This window comes from Labeo rohita, chromosome 9 (assembly GCF_022985175.1).
Source record: "Labeo rohita strain BAU-BD-2019 chromosome 9, IGBB_LRoh.1.0, whole genome shotgun sequence".
Classification (NCBI taxonomy): domain Eukaryota; kingdom Metazoa; phylum Chordata; class Actinopteri; order Cypriniformes; family Cyprinidae; genus Labeo; species Labeo rohita.
This window is the reverse complement of record NC_066877.1, coordinates 23,985,187-24,008,308: the sequence shown is the minus strand read 5'-3', so window position 1 is coordinate 24,008,308 and position 23,122 is coordinate 23,985,187. Positions and strand designations below refer to the sequence as shown.

General features: G+C 35.7%; 1 protein-coding gene across 2 annotated transcripts in view; it reads left to right on the top strand.

Moving 5' to 3' along the window:
• ncam2 (neural cell adhesion molecule 2) overlaps positions 1 to 16,870 on the top strand; it is a 231,796-nt gene extending 214,926 nt beyond the window's left edge. Inside the window, exons 16-17 of one of the 2 annotated variants that reach the window (XM_051119629.1) lie at positions 8,880 to 9,084; positions 15,082 to 16,870. In XM_051119629.1, the coding sequence (XP_050975586.1) occupies positions 8,880 to 9,084; positions 15,082 to 15,196 (320 nt within the window). In that variant the 3' untranslated portion in view covers positions 15,197 to 16,870. Of the gene's footprint in view, positions 1 to 8,876; positions 9,085 to 15,081 lie in introns of both variants that reach the window. The other variant, XM_051119628.1, reaches the window with a different exon arrangement.
• Positions 16,871 to 23,122: the final 6,252 nt, after the last annotated feature.

The following is a 23,122-nucleotide window of genomic DNA, read 5'->3' as shown; positions in this document are numbered from 1 at the left end:
TACTTTTTTTCTGTATTTTTGATCAAATAAATGGAACTTTGTTGAGCATAAGAGACTAAAAATATTAAAAATCTCAGTCTTTTGATTGGCAGTGTATTTAAAAATGTAATTTATTCCTGTGCAGTCATTACTCCAGTCTTCAGTGTCACATGATCCTTCAGAAATCATTCTAATATTTTTTCAGGTTCTTTGATGAATACAATGTATGAACAGTATGAATACAAAAATCATACTGACCTCAGACCTATGAATGGTAATGGTAGTGTATGTTAACCTTGTAAAATAGTGAGAATGGACATGCTTCAATTTTGACTTTCTGGATGCAGTATTGCAATCTTGATTTGATGAAGCGGTGAAGTGCTGTAGTCAGTTACGTGAAGCTTATTTATTTTCTGTTATCAGAAGAGTACATTTTAAGATCCATTAAATGTGAAGTGCATAACTATTAATTGTGCTTCTCTCATGGAAGATGTTTGAAGAATCTATTCGAATTGATGTCAAAAGCAACGTAGCAATCTGTCAGAACTTCTCAAATAAACTAGCTTACTCTGATGCAATAACTAAAGCCTCTTAACTCAGACTCCTAACGCTAATCATGACTTATCCTGAAACCGGTTAGTGTAGAACACTGACATACAAAGTAGTTTGTCTTCATAGTTTGATTTATTACATGTAGTCAAATGAAAAAGCATTGAATTATCTGAATCCTTATCTCGCATCACATAATAGCTCGAAATATTGACTAGTAAAGCAGTCAATAAAAGATAAACATATTGATTAAGTCTTTGTCAATGCTGAAGGGCTGTTTAGGAGATTTACTAATGATAAGGTTGCTTATTTTTAACTTAAGCAATGACAGCAGGTATTAGTGATTGATCTTATGCTTGTAGAAGGTAAAATGTCTGACTTTTATCCTCATCTTTTTTTTTGGAAAAAAAAAAAAGGTTGAGCTTTTAGGGTGGAAAAGCATAACAAATATTCCTTGGTGTAATGTATTTATTTGCAGTCAGTCAATAGGTTTTGAAGTTCACACCACAGAATCACAATTAGGATTTCATAATGGTTTGCAGTTGTACCTTTTTATCATTGTAAGTTGTAAAAAAGGTGAGAGGCTTTAATATCCTCATGGCATACCTGACCTAATTAAGACAATCTCAAATCAATGGAAGCCAGGTCAATGGAGACTATTAATCTTGATCATCTCTACGTGCTGCCCTCGCTATTCTCTCATTACACAGCAATAGAACATTGCATTTCATTTATGGGCATGTCAAAAACCTCAATATTGTTCTCGTTAAAAGAAAAGGTCTGAAACCAAGTCCATTAAAGCCCTTATTTCCTAATGTGGCTTGACTTCTTATAAGATTAGAATGGCTCTTTGTTGACGGTTCCAGCTGGAAAAGTTCCGGCAAATGAAAATGGACCTGTTGTTTTACTGCTGTCCATTACAGCTGATCACACCGACCATAAATAAGCGGTTGCTTTTGGCTTTAAGAAGAGAAATAAGCGAAGTCCATCCAGCTAGCCAGAGTACAGCCATTTATTCTAAAGCCAGGTGTATGAAGTCATAAATCAAAAGGTATCAGACAGTTCCTTAAATAACACAAACAACAATGTGTCTCTAAGGGAAAGGAAAAACATTGCAGAGATGTTACATATTTTCTAAAAAAAAGTGTGTTTTGCAGAAGATACAAACTCATAACAATTCAAAACTTTCATTTCGGGGTGAATCTTCCCTTTAAAATGGCACTATTTATGAAATTAATAATGTAGGTAAATCTCATTTTGCTCAGAATTGAGCTTAATCTTTTGAAACATGCAAAACAACAACCATCGGCAAAATGTTTTCAGATCCTCCATTTGAATGTGAAATTTATAATGACATTCATTTGGAATTATGTTGCATTTGTACATAACCATCTAACAAAATGGTTACTGTAATGTTAATTTTCACGGATGCACTACAAGCGTCAGAGAATTCTATTAAAAGTATGGAAAAGTGACATCTAATTGGTGCCACTTGACACCCATTTCATTCGTTCTGACCCATCAGTCCAACCTCATGCTGCGCAAAGACATCTTTGCCACTGATAATGGCTATTCTGACGGCAGTTGCTCTATTAATCGTTTAACGGCTAGAGGGTCCCTTCTGCTCGTCAAGCACAGCGTCTTAATTAGCGCCAGAGTCTTTAAACCATCATTATGGAGTCATGCTTGGCTTGTGTCCTCTGTGTAGGTAGTGCAGGGGTTGCTGGACCAGCATAGGGCGAGGGGAGGAGGAGGGGGGAGTCTTAAAACTCGAGACCTTTTCCATAATGGCCAAAGCTTTAAATTACCTCAGGACTCCAGAAGGAAGCCTTTCAGCCTGGAGATAAGAAAAGTGTCTTATTTTATGGAGTCCTCTTTGGGTTTTATGGGTTGATTAGTAAAAAGGACCAAACTGTCACTGGTCAGCTCAATGTTTTCACTTGATACAACCCAGAAAGCTATAAAAGTGCCATTTTAGGTGGGCTAGGTGGGTACTTTGGCCGTTTAGTAGCTTGTAACAAAAACACATTTTTTCATGGCACATATAATACTTTTGGCAAAATATTTGCTTGGCTGTTTATGAGGGTATCATTTCCACAGTATTTTACTATCTTTTGGCAAATTCACACTGCATTGACAGGTGCAGATAAACTGCAACAGACACGTTTGTCAAGTCAAGTCTTGGAATGTCTAAGAAGGAATGTGCTGTAACCTGGTGACTGTTGGCGTTGATCTGTATCTGTTGTGAACTGGCCTTAAAGCCTCCTTAGACATGTGTGTATATATATATATATACACACTAGGGGTGTAACTATACAAATTTCCTAACTGGTAACGTTAAGTGCTTTTTTTGCCTTGTATGTTGAACCGGCCATGAGCCTTAATGAAACCGTTTTTTTGTATTTGTTTACTGGCCGTTGCATGCAATCACGAAATACAGCATATTTAAAAAGTTTAGTTATTCGTTGTGAAAACCAGTTTCGGGTTTGGGTCGGGTTCGGGCTCTAAATTTAACAGTGCTGCTCGGGTCGGGTCGGGTCGGGTCAGGTCAGGCGATCTCGGGTACGGGCCAGGTTCGGGCTTCAGCTTAAAGCCCGTGCAGACCTCTAATGTATAGAGGGTATGCACTGACGTCACTTTCCCGCCAGGACACACCCCCTCAGCCAGACAAGTGGCAAAAGAGCCTTCAGCGTGAATAGATTTAATAGGGAAGATGCGAAAACACGAGTAAAACAAATGATAATCAGTTTAAACTAAAGGTTGCTGAACTTGATATGATGTTCTTAACAACTTAACAAATATCCAGTGGTCAATGCATATTGATGCAGCCAGAAATCGCATTTTCTAACACTTATATGTGTCTGATTTTGACTCCGGGGAAAATAAATAAAGCAAATTTGCCTGTGAACTCATTTTGTAAATACAAAATAGGTTGGTCTAAACCCCGGTGATCACCCGGTGAATATCAATGTTATATATATCGTCATATCATCCAGCTTTTTTGTCAGTGTTTATTTAAAAACATCAAGTTATGCAGAATTTAAGATGGTAAATATTTAGCTGATGACTTGTCAATACGATATACTACAATACAATATATAGGATATGATTTTACTGCACAATTCAACATATTAACATGAAACAATAACTGCAAATCTGTGTTTCGCTACCTGGAGACCATTTGTTTTTTTTTTAATTGCAGCGATTAATTTGCTTCTCTTTTCAGTAGCTTTCAGCAGTCTGTAAAAATATACCTCAGGTTTCTTGTAAAATCTCAAACACAAAGCTCGTTCTGGTTTTAGAAGTGTTTTGTGTGTTCTGTCGCAGCATTCGCGTTGAAGCCAATGCTGCCACTCAGTCTTTTTGCCACTCAGTGGGCAGAGCCGCAGCCACTCCAGCTGACAGTGATGTCACATGCATACCCTCTATTCATACCAAACTGTCACGGTACGGGCATCTCGGCTCGGTGCATGAGGCCTTACAACGAATACAAACCATTCACGCTCAATCCAGAAGGGGGCGCCGGCAGTAATGTAACTCTGTTTGATAGCCGCTAGCAGAAGAACAATGAATGCCCTGCGTTGCGCATTTGAAAACAAAGTCCGCTAGACAGAGACCATGTGCTGATTCTGAACGCGTCTCACTAATAAAGGAGTAAAATGTTATTTTAAAGGCTTGCATATTCAACTGTTTGCGAAATGGAGCTAATCCAAATATTCCAGATATTTAGTATGTAAATTATAGGCTTTGTACTTCAGTCGCGTTCCAACGGTGAAATAATAAGGCGGGCGTGTTTGGATAAAGTTTATTTTGTTTATTTTGATAAAGTACCAACTGCGCTGTCAAGTTATCAATGCTAGGAGCCTGGAACTGTTTTGTGTGTGTGTGCGCGCCGACACGATTACTTCAACTGTTTCCTTATACCAGCAAAATCAACTTAAAACACTGTCATTTATTGTCTTATTAATAATGCATCACTGTAAAAGCTCTTTTGTAAATTAAAGAAAACAAATAGGATGCCACTTTCTGCCATTTGAGTTTACTTTCTGTCACAAAAATGAACTGAAACTCAGCAAATATAAGGTACGTTACGTGTCGTTTTTTCCCCCTTGTTTATGTGTTAAATAAAATATATATCAAGTATATATTTCTTGTACGTATATATATGTACTGCAGATTATATATATATATATATATAACACTACTATAATTTGATATAATATTTAGTATTTTCACATCTAGGTGGAAAAAATTGTCATTTGTACTACTGTCTGTTCAAAATAAACAAAAAGAAACTTACACAACTATGCACACAAGCATAGCAAGCATAGTAGATTTGTTGTTTTTTTTCCTGTTGTACCGAAATCGTGACCCCCGAACCTAGGTATGTACCGAACCGTGACATCTATGTACCGTTACACCCCTAATATATATATATATATATATATATATATATATAATGTATGTAAAATACAGTGTGTCTGTGTGTGGGTGGGTGGGTGTGTGTATATATATATATTGCCGTTTGTCTGTGCTTGGTTTCGCCATTTGAACATGTTGAACCTGCATTTATCAAGTCTTGGAATGTCTAAGAAGGGATGTGCTGTACTTTAGTGACTGTCGCCATTGATCTGTGTCTGTTGTAAACTGGCCTTAAAGCCTCACTGGAATAGATTTATTTTGGTTTGACTGATTTACATTTTTTAGATTTCCTTTCGTCTCCATTTGACATTTAAGTTATCATGAAATTGCGTTTGCAACCCCATTTTCATCTTTAAATTACTGCATTTTTGAGTACAGATAAATATTAAGTGAAAAAAATATTTTGTCCATCAGAAGTTGATTGAATCATGAAAAATGATTTCTGTATCAAAAGAGTTGAAAAAGTTGGGACTGATAATGTCAGCCCAGAGGTAAATGTAATTTCGGAGTTAGAGAAATTTCTTATATTGTGTTGGGAGATTACCAAGCGTTTTTTTGTTGGGATAACACTGATAGTTCGCAATAAAACCAAGAACAGGTATTATAAAAGTAAATACGTTTTATTTTAATTTAATTTTGACTAGGGGATAGAGACCCCGACACACCGTATATATGTAACCCTGGAGCACAAAACCAGTTGTAAGTAGCACTAGCCAACAATACATTATATGGGTCAAAATTATTGATTTTTCTTTTATGCCTAAAATCAGTAGGATATTAAGTAAAGATCATGTTCCATGAAGATATTTTGTACATTTCCTACCGTAAAAATATCAAAACTTAATTTTTGATTAGTAATATGTATTGCTAAGAATTTCATTTGTACAACTTTAAAGGTGATTTTTACAATATTTAGATTTTTTTGCACCCTCAGATTCCAGATTTTCAAATCTCAGTCAAATATTGTCTTATCCTCACATCCTATCCAACCCTACCTTTTTTTTTTTTAATTATTATTTTTTTTTTTTTAAGTCAAATGTAAATTATATATCAAGGGATATTAAAAAGAGATATTAAAAATAATATCTCAAGGCAGTAACAATTTAAACATTATATTTTATTTGTGAACATATTTTCAGATATTCATTTTAATAGTTAACTTTTAACCATTTTTTAATTTTTCTGATCATTAGTCATCAAAGCATGGTAAATATTGGTCACAGACACAGAGATTTATTTTAAAAAAATTGATTACTCAACAAAAATTCCCACAGATCATGTTTTCATGCTATTTTTAGTCTTATTTTAATCTGTTAAAACTCATTGAGCTCAGGGGCAGAGAGCTTTATCTGCTGGTGTTACAGTATTAAATAGGCAATAGTGCATCAATAATGCAAAAGGGCAACAGTAAACATTCAATTTTCAGGTAAAGGCAGTTCAGTGGATTCAATAATGTCATCATCTAGCTCAGTTCAGTTCAAATAAAATACAATATCGTAAGGGTATAAGGGTAATGACTGTAGCACATTAAGAAAGACTTGTTACTTGTTCTTGTCATAGCACATCAAATGCATTTGTCAAATATTTAGTGGGCTATTCATCATGTAAGTGTGTAATTTCCATGGTAATTTACTATCATCTGAAACTCCCTCATAACAGGTTTACTCTGGTTTGACTGAAGTCTATTTTTAAGACCTTCCCGTCTCCAGCTTTCAGCATTTATTGGTGTTGTAAGTGCAGAGGTAAGTGTTTGGATGATTAAGCGGCGCAGCTCAAAAGCTGTGGGATATACAGTACTTCACCCTTAAAGAGAGTGCATTAACGGGGTCTCAAACACTTCTGTTGCCTGTACTTCGCTGGAAGTTTTTCCACGTAAAAGTGTTGCAAACTAGAAGACTGTGGATCTGTTTAAGCCCCACTAAGTCATGTATCAGCATGACACAGCCATTAAGCCCCACACATGATTACAAGCTTCATTACCCTGTCAATCATCTGCTGGGATCCCACCCACAGACCTCCCTTCAGTCCAGACACAATCAATCGAGCTTGAATTATTGCTTCTCATTGCTGAGTCTCAATCACCGTTCGTACTTAATTAATTGAGTGCGTTGAACTCAGATGCGGATGGATCACGCCCATTTGTGGAACTTCAGGATAAGTGATATTAACGAGATGCTAAATTGAGCTTCTAATGATGTTATAAATCAACAACAAATCAGCTATAGGAGCAGGGACACATTTCTCAGGGAGAGCACGGCTCAAGATGGCGAAAAACAGATGTGTTGGCTGATAAGTCACAATGGAGGTGGTCATGTGCTCCATGCATCAAAAGTAAAACCATACCAGGGACAATCAATCTGAGGTTTTTGAGAGCAACTTGTTCATGTATGAACTGATATGCTGTTGCATGGTGACCTTTGAAAATGGACATAAATGTCCTCTGACGTTTTAAGGTCCTAATTGTACACTTAAATAAGGACAATTATAAAAGTTACAGTTCCTTCTGTAATGTTGTTGTTGGTCCTAAAATCTGAAATGTTATAGGGGTAGTTCACCCAAAAATGGAAATTCTGTTATTAATTACTTACCCTCATGTAATTCCAAACCTGTAAGAATTTTGTACATCTTCAGAACACAAATTAAGATATTTTTGATGAAATCTGAGAGCTTTCTGACCCTGCATACACTCTTAAAAATAAAGGTGCTTTAAAAGGTTCTTCACAGCGATTCCATAGAACCATTTTTGGTTCCACAAAGAACCATTCAGTCAAAAGGTTCTTTAAAGAACCATCTCTTTCTTATCTTTTTATAATCTGAAGAACCTTCTTTCACCACAAAGAACCTTTTGTGAAACAAAAAGGTTCTGCAAATGTGAAAGGTTCTTTATTGAACCATTTAGCCAAAAAAGGTTCTTCTATGGCATTGTGAAGCACCTTTATTTTTAAGAGTGTAGACAGCAATGGAACCGACACATTCAAGGCCCAAAAAGGTAGTAAGGACATCATTAAAATAGTCCATCAGTGGTTCAACCAATTTTATGAAGCTATGAGAATACATTTTATGTGCAAAGCAATTTAAATGTCTATTTTATTTATTAGTTTTAGTAGTTATTTTACACTATAAAAGTGGTAACCTGCAATTGATGCCTTAAAGAGCTACTTCCACCTGGTGAAACCCATAAAATATATTTTTGTTTATATAAATTAGTGTCTTTGTGTTGATTCAGTGATGGTAAATAATATTTTTGCTTTGAATAAATCCAGACAGCTACTGAATTGCTCAGTGGCCTCTTCTGTTTAGTATGTCTGTCCTCCTCCCGTCTAACACGTGTCGCTTTTCTCACTCTGATGCCCTGTCACTGTGTCCAGATCAAACCACAGACTTCTGGGATGCTTTGGCTAATGGCAGTGCTACTTTCAACAACATGTGTGATTGATGTGCTTAGAGCAGCAGCATTGCCCAGAATGTTCCTTCAAAATGGATGCTTCTGAATAGCTTCTTAGACAGCCTCATTTCCTCAAGTCTTTTGAGTTTAAAAATGTCACCGAAGTTGGAAACTTAAAGGGATAGTTCACCCAAAAATGAAAATTCTGACATTACTCACCCTTCATTTGTTCCAAACCTGTAAGATCTTTGTTCGTCTTCAGAACACAAATTAAGATATTTTTGATCAAATCCGAGAGCTTTCTGACCCTGCATAGACACTAATGCAACTGTCACGTTCAAGGTCCAGAAAGGTAGTAAGCACATCATTAAAATAGTCCATCAGTGGTTCAACCATAATTTTATAAAGCAACGAGAATACTTTTTGTGTGCAAAGAAAGATGAATTTTGATAAGATAATTGACTTCATAAGCCCTAAATGAATGTGCAGTGTTGTGTTGTTGAGGTGCATCACTAATGCTTATGTATGCATCCTGTCTCAGCAGATTCGCTGTTCAGCGGCCTAGGTCTGGGCGCAGTGGTTGGGCTGGGGTTAGCTGGCCTGCTGCTGCTGCTCGTGCTAGTGGACGTCAGCTGCTTTTTCCTGCGCCAGTGCGGCTTGCTTATGTGCATCACCCGCAAGCTCTGCAGCAAAAAGACAGCCACAAGCGGCAAGAGCAAAGAGCTAGAGGAGGGCAAAGCTGCCTACCTGTGAGTATCCGTTCTGCATTGCTTGTATGTATTTATTTAGCATACGATTTTAAAAAATAAGTTACACAAGCAGAATACTTTTTCAAGCAACAGGATATGTCATAAATTGTAAAAAGTTCTCACCAGTTTCAACTTAAAAACTCAAGTTCAACTTAAAAACTTGTGAGTTGAAATGACTTGTACTTTTAAGTTGATCTAACTTAAAATTTTAAGGCAGCTGCTAAACTTACGTTTTTAAGTTGAAACTGGTGAAAACTTTTTACAGTGTATGTTACTTATTGAATTGCTATGTAAGATAATTTATTTAATGACAAATTAAGTTTAATATTTAATTTAATGTATTAAAATCTTCAAAATACTAAATTGGGTGACGCCTTAGAGCAGTGATGGATAAAATTAGAAAAGTCAAAAATGTGAAAATGTAGTGTTCAGGTACATGATACACTGTTTCCTGGCTTTAATTCCCATGTACACTGTTGTTCAAAAAGTTTGGGATTTAATGTTTTTGAAATGAATCTCTTCTGCTCATCAAGGCTGCATTTATTTGATCAAAAATACAAAAAAAAAATATATATATATATATATATATTAAATAAATTAAATATTTATACACTTTTTAACCACAAATGCTCATCTTGTCTAGCTTGTATAGTGATGCACATGCCTCCGGATCAAGACAGTTAGGGTATGTCGAAAACCTCATCTCATTTTCTCTTCCAACTTCAAAATTGCCCAACATCGCTGCAGAAAAGTAATATTGTAAAATGTTATTACAATTTAAAATAACATTGTTGTATTTTAATATACTTTAAAATATAATTTATTTCTGTGATGCAAAGCTGAATTTTCAGCATCATTACTTCAGTCTTCAGTGTCACATTATCCTTCAGAAATCACTCTAATATGCTGTTTTATTATCAATGTTGGGAACAGTTGTGCTGCTTAATTTTTTTGTAATACTTTTTTCAGGATTCTTTGATGAATAAAAAGTTTAAAAGTACAGATTTATTTTAAACAGACATCTTATCAAACACTGTAAGTCTTTACTATGCCTTGTTATCAGTTTGACACATCCTTGTTGAATAGAAGTATTAATTTCTAACAAAGTTTACTAAAAAAAAATTTACTGACCACAAACTTTTGAACAGCAGTGTATATTGTTAAAATAAGATTTCTATTTCAAATAAATGCTGTTCTTTTTAACGTTTTATTCATAAAATCCCAAAAGAGAACAGAATCATAGAATCCTGAAAAAAGTTTCACAGGTTCACTTTAGAACAGGGTCCACTTATTCACTATTAACTATGACTTTTCCCTCAATAAATTCCTAATTTGCTGCTTATTGATAGTTAGAAAGGTAGTTGTTAAGTTTAGGTACTGGGTAGGATTACGGATGTAGAATAAGGCATTAATATGTGCTTAATTAGTATTAATAAATGGCTAATATTCTAGTAATATGCATGCTAATAAACAACTAGTAAAGAGACCGTAAAATAAAGTGTTACCAAAAACATTAACTAGCACAACTGGAGACTGGAGTAATGACTGAAGAAAATTCAGCTTTACATTACATAAATAAATTATATTTTAAAGTACATTAAAATAGAAAACCATTATTGTTTATTGTTTTTTTCTGTATTTTTGATAAAATAAATGCAGCCTTGATAAGCATAAGAAACGTCTTTAAAAATAATTAGATAAATAAAAAATATTTTAAAAATCTTACTGATCCCAAACTTTACTGAAATTCAATCTTTATTTAGTTAAAAAAAAGGCAAACATTTTTACTTAAAAAAAAAATGTGTAGAAATAATTTTCACTCAAAAATTGATAGTAAATTTCACAAACAGTTACAAGGAAACAAGTGACATATTTAATTAAATGAAACATTTTAAAGTAAAAAATGAAATTTTTTTGTAAACAGTTCTCAGATGAGAGCCTCAGTTAGATATCAGTTAAGAGGACACTGACATTTTACTTTTGACAGGAAGTAATAATGTAATATAATCAGTTTTTATAATGAGTACCATATTAACTTTATCTTACACTGACAGTAACATAAAAGTATTTTTGCCTTACACTGGCAGTAACATTTTGTCATCATTTGACAGTAAGACATGCTACAATACAAAGTCCTCAAGTTAACCAGAAAGAGGCAGGTCAATATAAATCAATATTTATTTATGGAGCATGTACGTCAAAGTTTTTTGATTTACCGTTGTTTGACTTATGCAATCTGTGGTTTATTGCTTGATGAGTTGTATGGTACGTTTTTTTTTTCTTTCCCCTGGTCAGTGTCTTCATGGTTCCTGACACTTTTCCTCTGTAGACTTTGTCCTTTGGTTTGCAGGTTGACTAATCTGTAGTTATGCAGTGCCAGTCTGGATCTTTCTCAGCTAGAAAAACTCCTGTCAGGTTTACTAGGCTAAAAGTTCAAAGAGATTAAGGGCTGTGATTGTCTTCAGCTCCGATAACAAGCAGCACGGCTTTGATGTTCTAGCACATAGACTGTGGCGTTCATCTGATATGCGCTCTATACCTTCCCAGAAGCCCCAGCCTAGACTTTAATAATGTTATTAGAGTGATGATGATCCCAGTGAACAGAGGCTGGTTCCTTTCCAATGTCATTCCATGTGATGAAGAGCCACACAGGGGTTTTTGAGATAACACGCAGACGCGACCGAGCGTCACAGTGCTCACTATGTGACCCAAGAGGATCACACAAATAACCCGTGAAAAACATACATTTATAAACCTAGGGTGACATTAGAGTCGACTTAAAATGTGCTTTTTACTTTTACTTCCATAATGTGATTCCCGAGTGAAGAAGGATAGAAGGATAGAAATGGTGATCGATTTTTTTCCTTTGTGAAGTGGTTGGATTGTGAGAAACTTTTTCTATTTTTTCTTATTTTAAACCAGTCTTTGATGGGTTGGAGTTGAAAAAGCTGGCAAATTGAGCTGAGAATGAATGCATAAAAGCTATACATTTTTGGTTAAAGTTTGCAAAAATAAACTTTTTTACATTTTTTTCATTAAATGTAAACTCATATACCAGTCACATTTGCTTGTTTAAATAAGCATTACTTATACTACTAGAATAAAAATCTATATTTATTTTTACATGAACAGTGTAATTAATAGGCTATTCTTAGGGCTGCCCTAGACTAGTCATTCTGCTAGTCATTCATTTTAAGCATTAGTCAACTATTAGTCACATGTTTATTAATAAACCTTATAAATCTTAATAATGAGCCTTTAATTGCCTGCATAGACTAATAAGCGCTCAAGTGCATGCAAAAAAAAAGCTTGCCACAGCACACCGGCAGATATAATAAATATTATTGTGTCTGGGAAAACAACAGCAAGGACACTGTATTAATTTCACTCTCTACAGATAAATTTTTCATGTCTGTAAGGCAAGTATACACAGAGTTTTGAAGTTTCGCACTCTAGTTCTTTTTTATTTTACAAAAGCACAATATTTAGTTGTTATTGTGAGTGCAAACACATAAAATTAGAGTCTTTACAAATTCGAAAGATGTATTACTATTATCTGTATGACTAAAAATGACAGAGTATTTTAAGAGCAAGTGACCGCACCAGCGCCTCCATCTGTCACGCAGTAAGCGCACTACTATTCAGGTTCCACACTCTGCACAGACACTTCAACAGCACACATTTTTCTAGGCTAACATTACATTGAGCGACCATGTAAAGCTGTACCTACTTACATATTTTAGATGAAAAGCTGTGTTTGAGGTCGATGAATGATAGGTGAGCATTTGGATGTCCTGCCCGATGTACTATATCACTGCATAGACCAGCCGTTAATGATCTGCGACTAAGCGACTAATAAAATTTTGGTCGAACAAGTCTCTTCTCGTCGACTAACAGTTTGTCAACTGTTAGGGGGCAGCCCTAGCTATTCTATCTATGAAAACCAAGTTAAATCTTATCAGTTGTGTTTTTATGCATTTTACATTAATAATAACTCAAGGCAATAACAATTTAAACAATATATTTTATTTAAACAATGATATATTTTATTTATAAACTGATGTTCAACTTGTTTTCAGTCATCAGAGCTTGGTAAATACTGTCACAGATGCGGCGATGTACCTTTAATTTCAACAAGCTGATTGCTCACTAAAAAAAAACACAGATCATGTTTTCATATCATTTTAGGTCTTATTTTGATGTAACAAAGTGGTAAGTGTGTGAGTTGTTTACTTACTTTTTTAAAATTAGTCTTCCCATTAACACCAATATATTGTGCATCCAGACTAATTCATGAATGTGCACAAACACAAAGGTGTATTTTATGTAGTTTATTGTATTAGCCAATCTTAGCCGAACATAACCAGTCATACCCAGTCATATCGAGATGAGGCATTGCCTCCTCTTACATGACTTTCTCCCATTCGTTCTCAATTACCCCCCCCCCCCCCCCCACCAAACTCACCGTATGGTTTATTGTCTCAGGGGAAGCGAGAGAGACTACCATTGTAAATTTTCCTGCTGGTGTTGCAGTTGGACAACACCAGTTCAAATATTCATCCAGGTTTAGAATAGTGATTTTGGGGCAAATTTTCACACTTACATTACCAAAAAGTTTGGGGTCAGTAAGATTTTTTTTTTTTTTTTTCTTGAAAGAAATTAATCTTTTTATTCAGCAAGGATTCATTAAAATGACCAAAAGTGGATAGACAGTAGATACTGTTTATATTGTTACAAAAAAGTCTATTTCAAATAAAAAATATAAAAAATGTATAATGGTGCACCACCATTTTCAACATTGATAATATTAACAAATGCTTCTTTGAAGGATTAGTTCATTTCCAGAACAAAAATGTACAGATAATTTACTCACCCCCTTGTCATCCAAGATGTTCATGTCTTTCTGTGTTCAGTTTTTAAGGAATTATGTTTTTAGAGGAAAACATTTCCAGGAATTATCTCCATATAGTAAACTTCTAGCCCACAAGTTTGAACTTCCAAAATGCAGTTTAAATGCAGCTTCAAAAGGCTCTAAAACGATCCCAGCTGAGGAAGAAGGGTCTTATCTACCGAAATGATAGGTCATTTTCTTAAATAAATTAATATTTATACATTTTTTTATTTTTTTTTTTTATTTTTTTTTTTTTCACAAATGCTCATCTTGTCTAGCTCTGTGATGCACATGACTCTGGATCAAGACAGTTAGGGTATGTCGAAAACTTTGTTTCGAAAATGGCTGATCTCTTCACTAGATAAAACCCATCTTCCTCGTCTGGGATCGTTTAGAGCCCTTTGAAGCTGCATTTAAACTGCGTTTTGGAGTTCAAACTCTGGGCCACCATAGAAGTCCACTATATGGAGAAAATTCCTGAAATGTTTTCCTCAAAAAACATAATTTCTTTACGACTGAAGAAAGAAAGACATGAACATCTTGGATAACAAGTGAGAAAATAATCTGTACATTTTTGTTCTGGAAGTGAACTTCTCCTTTAGGCACCAAATCAGCATAATAGAATGGTTTCTGAAGGATCACATGACCTTGACTGAAGCAATGGCTGCTGATAATTCAGATTTGCTATCACAGGATTGAATTACATTTTTTAATTAAAAAAAGTATATTTACTGTAGATAGAAAACAGTTATTTTAACTTGTAATAATATTTCATAATATAACTGTTTTACTGTCATTTTTGATATAGTATATATAATCTTATTGAGCATAAGAGAGTATTTTTTTTTAAATGTGTAGTTTAGTGCTTGGTACAAACCTAAACCCAAGCCTCATTTTCAGGCTTGTCAACAGTACAAAAAGTTCATAAAACCAACCAACGAACTGACCTGTGGTGACAAATGGACTCTGTTCTGCAAAAAGCACCCTAAGTCTCAATTTTCACCTCAGGGGACCCACAGTATCCAGTTGTTAATTGAAAATGTGTTTTTGTCGACCCTGTCAAACTGACCACTGTGCACCTGCCGTTTCTTCTCTTTTTTCCACAGGAAATTGCCACTAAAAGAGGAAAACGGCAAGGAGACGCTGAAACCAGACACAATCGAGATCAAAGTTCACGGTGACAACAGCCTACACATGACACAGGAGGACAGTAAAGCGTAATGGAGGCCCTGCTACCCTCTAAAAGAACATGCAAAGTGAGCCACCCGGAGACCAATAGCAAGCAAACTAATGAGAATACAAGCAAGAACACGCCAACCAATTGTAAGATCCTTTGTTAGAGACTCGTCGTCGGGGTATCAGAAGAGGCCACGCGATAACTGCTTTGTGAAACATTTTTCGGAGGTTGCCGCTCAACAGACAGGCACCTGTTTATTTGTGCTTGTTCTCGCTTGTTTTGGGTTTTTTTGTTTTTTACTGTTTTTTTATTTTTCAAGGCTTTGCTGTTGCTTTGAGTCTGATTCTTTGTTACTTGAAGAGGTTGGGTTACGCCATAAGCTTCATGTTTTCTCTTGCTCTCTCATTCTCTCTTTATTTGGGATCCGGCTGTTGCACTTTTCCAGTGTGGTTGCGCAAACATCGCTTTTTAATGCGTCATATCACTTGAGATGATAAGAGTACACTTGGAAGTTCCCCACCTCCTTTTGCGGTCCGTGTTGTAGTTTTGGGTAACTGTTTGGGTAATGTGTTTATTTTCTAGACTTTTTGCCACTATATGTCTCGCCCAAATGCAAAGAAAATACCGAATGCTCAGTAGCAAAGCCGAGGATCAACCACACTTGACCTCGAACTGAGTACATGGTACATGGGTGGTCCTGGTATTGAGCGCTGACACGCCAAACTCTTCGGCTTGAACGATGAATTTCTCATAGATTACAAGTGTTTTTGTGGATGAAAATATGTCCTCGTTTTCAACGCTACTGTCTCATCAGAATCAAAGGAGCATAGTATGAGTCATACTTGTCAAGATCATGTCAAGATATTTTGGAAACAAAAAAAAACAGTGCATTTCCATCAGAAGCGTGTAAAAGTAAGTGGGTGCATCTGAGCATGGACGTGTTGTCTTTGGGGTGTTTGGGTGTGTGTACTAGCAAGCATGGAGTGTAGAAAGAGAGTGTGACGTATAAAGAAGGCAGTGATTGCGAAGTCTCATGTGAATATTAGGAAATGTTATGAATACCTATTCAAGTACACCAATGTAAATATACTTGTTCTTTCTTTGGAACTTTTCACAAATGAAAAAAATTCATTCCAGATTCTTAGTGTCACACGTAACTGATTATGAATTATGTTTATTAATTTGGCTGTCTTTCAAAAAAGATATTCTGTCCAACTCACTGATGGTTATCATGAGCTAAGGAATGCCCAGAAAGATGGGTTCAGATGCATCACAGAGGTATAGCTATAAAATAAGCTGTTTTGGAAATCAAATCCTTTGAAAGAGGAAGCTTTGGTTAAATGAGAGATCAGGGGTCTGTAGGCGATCAAGAACTTAGTGTTGCAATAACAAGGATGGGAATGGCATAAATGCTTAGACGCATGCTCATTTTACCAGTCAGAGTTTGAGTATTAAGTCTTGAGATCCATGTTCATGTTCACTTTGGTTTGGGCCAATAAATTTCTCCAAAATAAAAAAGATTTTGCATTATTTCAGCATTGTGTTTCATACACACCTGGCTCTCCACATTCAGCGCAATAGAACATTGTGGAATGTTGCCCATTTCTTTTCAGCAAACTAAAGGGAGCACTCCATAAGCCCGACTGTACTTGTGGAATTCTTGTAATCCAGTGTAATTTTTCTTCTGTAAATAAAAGTGTCCCAATATAAAAGTTTAAGCTATTTGGACTCTGCTTTTTTTTAAGCATAGCATGCATTTGTGTTACAGATTACTTTTTAAAGTCTTTGATAGTAACAAGGAAAGGCTGTGTTCAAAACCTAGCAAGCTATCTGGCAGTATTTTAAGGCTTCTAAAGCATTGCATTCATCCTTGACTGTAAATGAAAAAAAAAAAAAAAAAAAAAAAGGCACACTGTATTGTAATAATATGAAAGCGTTTTCCTTTCTTTTTTTGGAATTTTGAATTTTGCACTTCATTGCATTGTTTTTTAGGGTTAACAGAAATGTTCATTATAAAAACTAAATAAATAAATATAAAAATTAATGCATAATGTTGCAAAACAGTGTTCATAGGAGAACCAGTAGCAAAGTGCATTATGACAAGCTCTGTCAAAAAATGCAGTATTTACTTATTATTTACAATTATTGCTAAATAACACTTACATTTATTACAAAATAAATGTCCTCTTATAGTATTTATTTTGAATTAGGTTTTATTTTTATATTTTCAGTTTATAATTTTAGCTGCAATTTTAGCCATTTTGTCTGTTTTTGTCAATTTAATATTTTTTTTTTTTTGCACCTGTAAAAAAATCTTATTTATTTAATTAAAAAATAAAGATAAATACAATATTTGTCTGTACAATGCAGTGCTATTTTAGTACAGTTAATGTACTATTACAGTATTTATTTTTAAATTAAATTTTATTTTTATATTTTCAGTTTATCATTTTAGCAGACGTTTTCAAATGTTGAATCTCCTCTAAACTTTGTCTTAAGTGCTGTTTGGATGACACTGTATGAGCTGATGCTGTGTAGACCATCCCAAATAAGTCATTTGTGAGGGTCCGTTTCAGTTAGCATATTGCCTATGTGGGCATTAGACAGCAAGAATGCTTACAAGGTTTTGGAACACAGCCATTGAATATGTGGTGTGGGGAATGAATGTAGTTGAGATTCAATGGTCCTTAAAGGTTCTTGTCCTTGTCCTGGATCCGGTGACCTGTGGAAATGGAGAACCAGGGTGGAACTCACACAGATGACCACATTTGAACAAAACCATTCACGTTTCCTTCGGGGTCCCCGCTGTGTGCTGCACCTTGAAGTGTAAGTACTGGAGAGTGAGTACAGACTCACCTGGGCATTATTGTCCTTGGCCTTGGCTGTCCACTGAACACACATGGTCTGTAATCAGGGTGAACACTGTAGATAATGGCTGCCCAACTGAGAACAGTTTTGAGGGTGCAGACTGCGCTTTCCGTAATGATTCATTCAACCCTCTCAGGCTTTCCTAAATGGGTCTGATATGATGAATGAGCAGATAAAACAAAGTTCAGCCCAGAGCCTCCTTAAATCCAGCCAACCCTATGCAAGCGCATATGTGACGTTTTATGGTTAACATGAGACATTTGATTTTTCACTTGCCCCCAGGTTATGCGAGTCACTTCAAAAACAAGTTCAAATCACTACCTTCACAAACACCGAAACCTGGGAAACCTGGAAAGGTTAGTTTCCACCACAACCAAGAAATGTGTGTGGCCTTTGCCAAGATGCTACGCCCATACAGTTAGCTTCAATGAGGGCTAATATTTTATACTATAACGAAATCACATCTTAAGATTCAGTCACATTTACTGTTGTTCTGTGAGTTTTCATGAGCAGAATTCAATCATTTCAATATGAGTGGGGTTGAAAATTGTGCAATAATAACCCCTACAAATACAACTGAAAAGAGACAGACATGTAGTTGTTTCTGAAAGGAGCTTTCTGTTTTGAAAGGGATAATCATTGTTAAATTATGATATTTACTGCATCAAAATTTGTTAATCGGTTAGAAGTAGATAATTTTATCAGTTGTTTATATCCATACAACAATACATATATATTACGGTATATTCGTTTTTACTAATAACAGTTATTATATAGATGACACCTTTGTAGTGCTCTTATGAATGTTTTTAGCATGGCTTTGTGAAAATTTAGCTAGGCTACTGAATGAAATGGCATAGAGTTCTTCATGACTTGTATGCATAATTTGCATATGTACTCGTTCTACATCTGTGTACTAAATCCTACTTTTTTTTGATAGCGTTGATAACGTGTCTGACAGATAATATCATGTTTTTTTTCGTTTACTTTACCGAATGTAGTATCCTCTCAGCAATAACCTGTCCTGTCAGTAAGCAAAGTGACGGCGAGCAGGGTTGCCAGACAATGGTATATAAACAAATAAAAAATACAAAATAAACCGAAATTAGTTCAGATATTTTGCAAATAAGATAAGATAAAGATGTCGCTAACACTAAATTGCTATTTATTAACTTTCTGAAGTGTCAAATTAAGTCGAAAAGACAAGTCCAAAGACGGAGGCTGCGCCCGTGCCCTCACTCACAACTACCTCAAGCTTCGTTCACTCTGCCAGCGTCTCGCAGTGATTATTTTCATATCACGGACGCTAAACATTCTTGCTAACTGTCTAAACTCAGTTTTAAACATCAAGTTAATTTTTGAAAATGAAAAATGTACCGAGGACTCTGGACCTTGATTACCTCAAAGCTGGCTATGGGCATGGTGAATCGGGATTTCATGTAAGTGCATTAAGATTTCACAACTTTCACGAATCGCTACACTATCGGTCTTTGTCAGTCACGTGCGTTTATTGTGTGTGATGTCATTGAGCAGTGAACCGAAAGTATACAGAGCCGTAAAGTAAAGACCGTTTAATCATCATACTGGAGAAACAGAAGCAAACCAAGTAGATATGAAACCAAGATAATCTCAGCAGAAGGTTTAGGAACCATAATTTATATAATTTGTCATTAACAATTAACACTGATCCATATTAACGTTACCTGACCGCAAAAAGTTGAGTGCTGCCGGTGTTGAACCTCGTTGGAAATATGACCTGCTCTTGTTTACGGTATAAAAAACGTATATTTACTATTATTTACGTATATTACTTGATTATATGTTGTTTTTTGTCTACCATTGATTTGTACACAATTGGCACAATTGCAATTACGTCATGTGAGTCGATACTATTAAACTTTACCGTTTGTTCAACATTTTCCATACTTTATTTGGCTGATAACAAGTACTGATAAGGAGACAATCAAAAACACGTTTATGAAAATGTCATTATACATACTTTATTATAAATGCAACACTGTTAAAAATCAGCTTCAGAATGCATAACAGAAGATGTGACAAGCATGATGAACATCAACATACTGTTTTCTTAAGTGGACACAGTACTACCAAACAGTTGAATAAAATAATAATAATAATATGATGATGATGATTTGATGCTTTTGCCAAACATTTCTGATGATCCTTTTCTACATGGATTCTTAGAAGTGCTGGATGATCTGTCAAATAATTAATAGTTAATAGTTAGTTAATAGTTAATTAATAGCTAGAACACATTCTGGCACACACTTTTACACTGAATGGTTTCTCTGTGGAAATCTCAAAGCAGTCAATCATTGCTATACTGTGTCCAAAGGACTTCACAAACTAATGAGGGATAATTTTGTACCTGTAACAGTATAAAACAGTGTTTGTGCAGGCAGTCTGAGGTGCATGAAGTTAACAGAAGTACTGAAAATGAAGTGAGAATTTCCCTTATGTCTGACATGAACAGCAGTCAGTTTTCTTTTGTGTACACACAAGTGACATTTAGTTTGTGGCACAGAGTGGTGTCTTGTGAAGTCAACCATCTCCTCCAGCCTGGTGGGTCATCATCTCAGATAGCTGCAATGTGTTTTTTTCTTAACTGCTACCACAGTTTAGTCACACCAACCTATATGAAATATAGAAATATTAAAAATGTATTTAGTTAGGTATTCAGTTAAGTATTTAGTAAAGAATTTCAGTAGTGAAATAAAACAAATCTCTACACCTATGCATAAAACGACTGCGTGACATTTAATGGTACATGATGTGTTTCTGCTCCCTGGCTGTCTGCTTTGTGCTGCCCTGACACCAGTAACCAGTTTGTTTTTGTTACAATGTACTGATTCAAATTAGTTATCAATAAAAATTATCTTACCAGTAAGCGCGCCTCCCTGACATGCTCTCGCGTATAAACAGGCACCATCTGTGGTGGGGGGATGGCGCCGGCGCAACCATCAAACATACATTTCAAAGGATCCGGCGCCACATCACTGTGCTTTTAGGGAATATTTGCATTTATCCAAACGTGTCATTACGCCGTATACCTGCACTACACTACTGAATGGCATTGATAACCCAAAACAACATGTGGATATAACGTTAGGTACTAAAGAAAACAGAAAGTAAGCATCCTAAAAAATATCTTACTTACCTTTATGAGAATGTCGAGGGTAAACGAACACAAACGTAGATATGTTGGCAAATATGATGATTTTGCGTATCACCGCTCCTATCCAGGCCATCCGATGCTTCTTGGTTATTTAACCTTTTCTATCGTGTAATTTACCATCGCAGACTTTGAGACAACAAAAACGTACAATTTTGAAGCAAATCAAAAAGACAATTCTGCAACTACAGAATACCTCGGCTTTGATACCTTACAAATGGCGGCGATACCCAAAATGCAATTCGATTCTTGTGAGTGTGACGTCACCTGACAAAGACCGATTAACGAAAAGGAGGGTTTGAAGTCATGAGCGCTTTTTTTAAACGCCACCGTCAGCGTCTTTTTCTGCAGCTCAGAGCGTCTTTTCGAGTCGAAAAAAGTTCAACTTTTCTGAAAGAAACACCCTACGTCAAGCACCTTTTTGACAGCTGACCCCCTCTCTCTCTCTCTCTCTCTCTCTCTCTCCCACTTGGCTTCCTGTCTAAATACTGCCCTATCATGTAAAAGGCAAAAATGCTAAAAAAATTAAAAAACAAATCACCAGCGCAAGAGCGAGCTTCCTCTTTTCTCGAGATTCATGCGATTGCAGCCGTTGTTGTAGCAACAAAAGACGCTCTCGGCTGCAACGATTTTTTTTTTTTTACTAAAAAAGTGCCGTTGTCAACTTTTTCTTGTCAAAAAAGACGTCAAGTGTGAACATAGCCTTAATGTACTACTGAATATGTTGTCCTACTAATTTATGTTGTCTAAACCACAGAAAAAACATGTGGAAGCTGCAAAATCATATAGGGAAGGACTTGAGCAGGAAAGGGTGCAATATTTTGACAAGCTAAAGGTAATGGGCCCTATCATGCACCTGGTGCAATGCAGTGTAAAACATTATTATACATGTCATAATGGATAGTCAATCACTTTCTTATGCGAGGTATTTTTTGGTTTTACTTTCGCTATCGAAAATGATTACATTCAGCAAGGAGGGGAGAGGATGGAAAAGGGTTGCACAGTGACTCATTTAAGGGGGCTGGCCCGTGAATGCCCCCCTTTGGCACCGGCCCTGCTCTCTGGAGAAGCATTCAGTCTTTGTTCTAGCAAATTCCGTCGTGTAAATAGCGAATCCGCCATGGCGCCATGAGACTCTGACTGGTTTAATGCACGTTATGCCCAAAACACACCCATGATTCATTAAGAAAATAGGGACAACCATTTTAGACCATGCACCAGGCGTACCAACTGTTTTCCCATCTTAAAAATGGCAAAAGTGGATTCGGACACACCCCAAGTGCACCTGCGCTTTAGACCATGCGCTTAGATCATTAAAATAGGGCCCAATAGATGGTAAAAGTATGTACAAGCAGTATTAATTCAGCTGCCTGACAAAAAATTATAAGAACAAACACAAATGTTGTCAAGATCCTTGCCGTGGAAATTCTGTTTCAGTTTGACCAACCACAAATGATTTCTTTCCTCAGATAGTTTTTTTTGCACTCTTCTCCTTGATTTGTTATAACTTTTGGCAGTCTATAAGACTCTAAATGTTTTTTTTCCCTGTCCAACCAATTACTACAGCACAAAACATGACAATAATCGATCATTTTCAGCAGCAATAATCAGCAAAATTTGCGAATCCCATTCAGTTCAGTGGCATTGTTTATGTTCAGTGCTGCCAATATGGCAGACTGATGACGTATTGAGGAAACACCCTATAATCAATGGGCATCAATGGAATGAAAATTCCAATACGGAGGCTATTCGTTTGCAGAAATGTATGTTAATGTCATGTGAGGAGTTTTAACGAAACTCAATGAGAGAAAACTGTTGCACTATGTGCGTCCAATGCTGCAACAAAAAAAAAAAAAAAAATAAATAAATAAATAATTGCTGCGTGTGTTTTTTTTTTTTTTCTTTACTC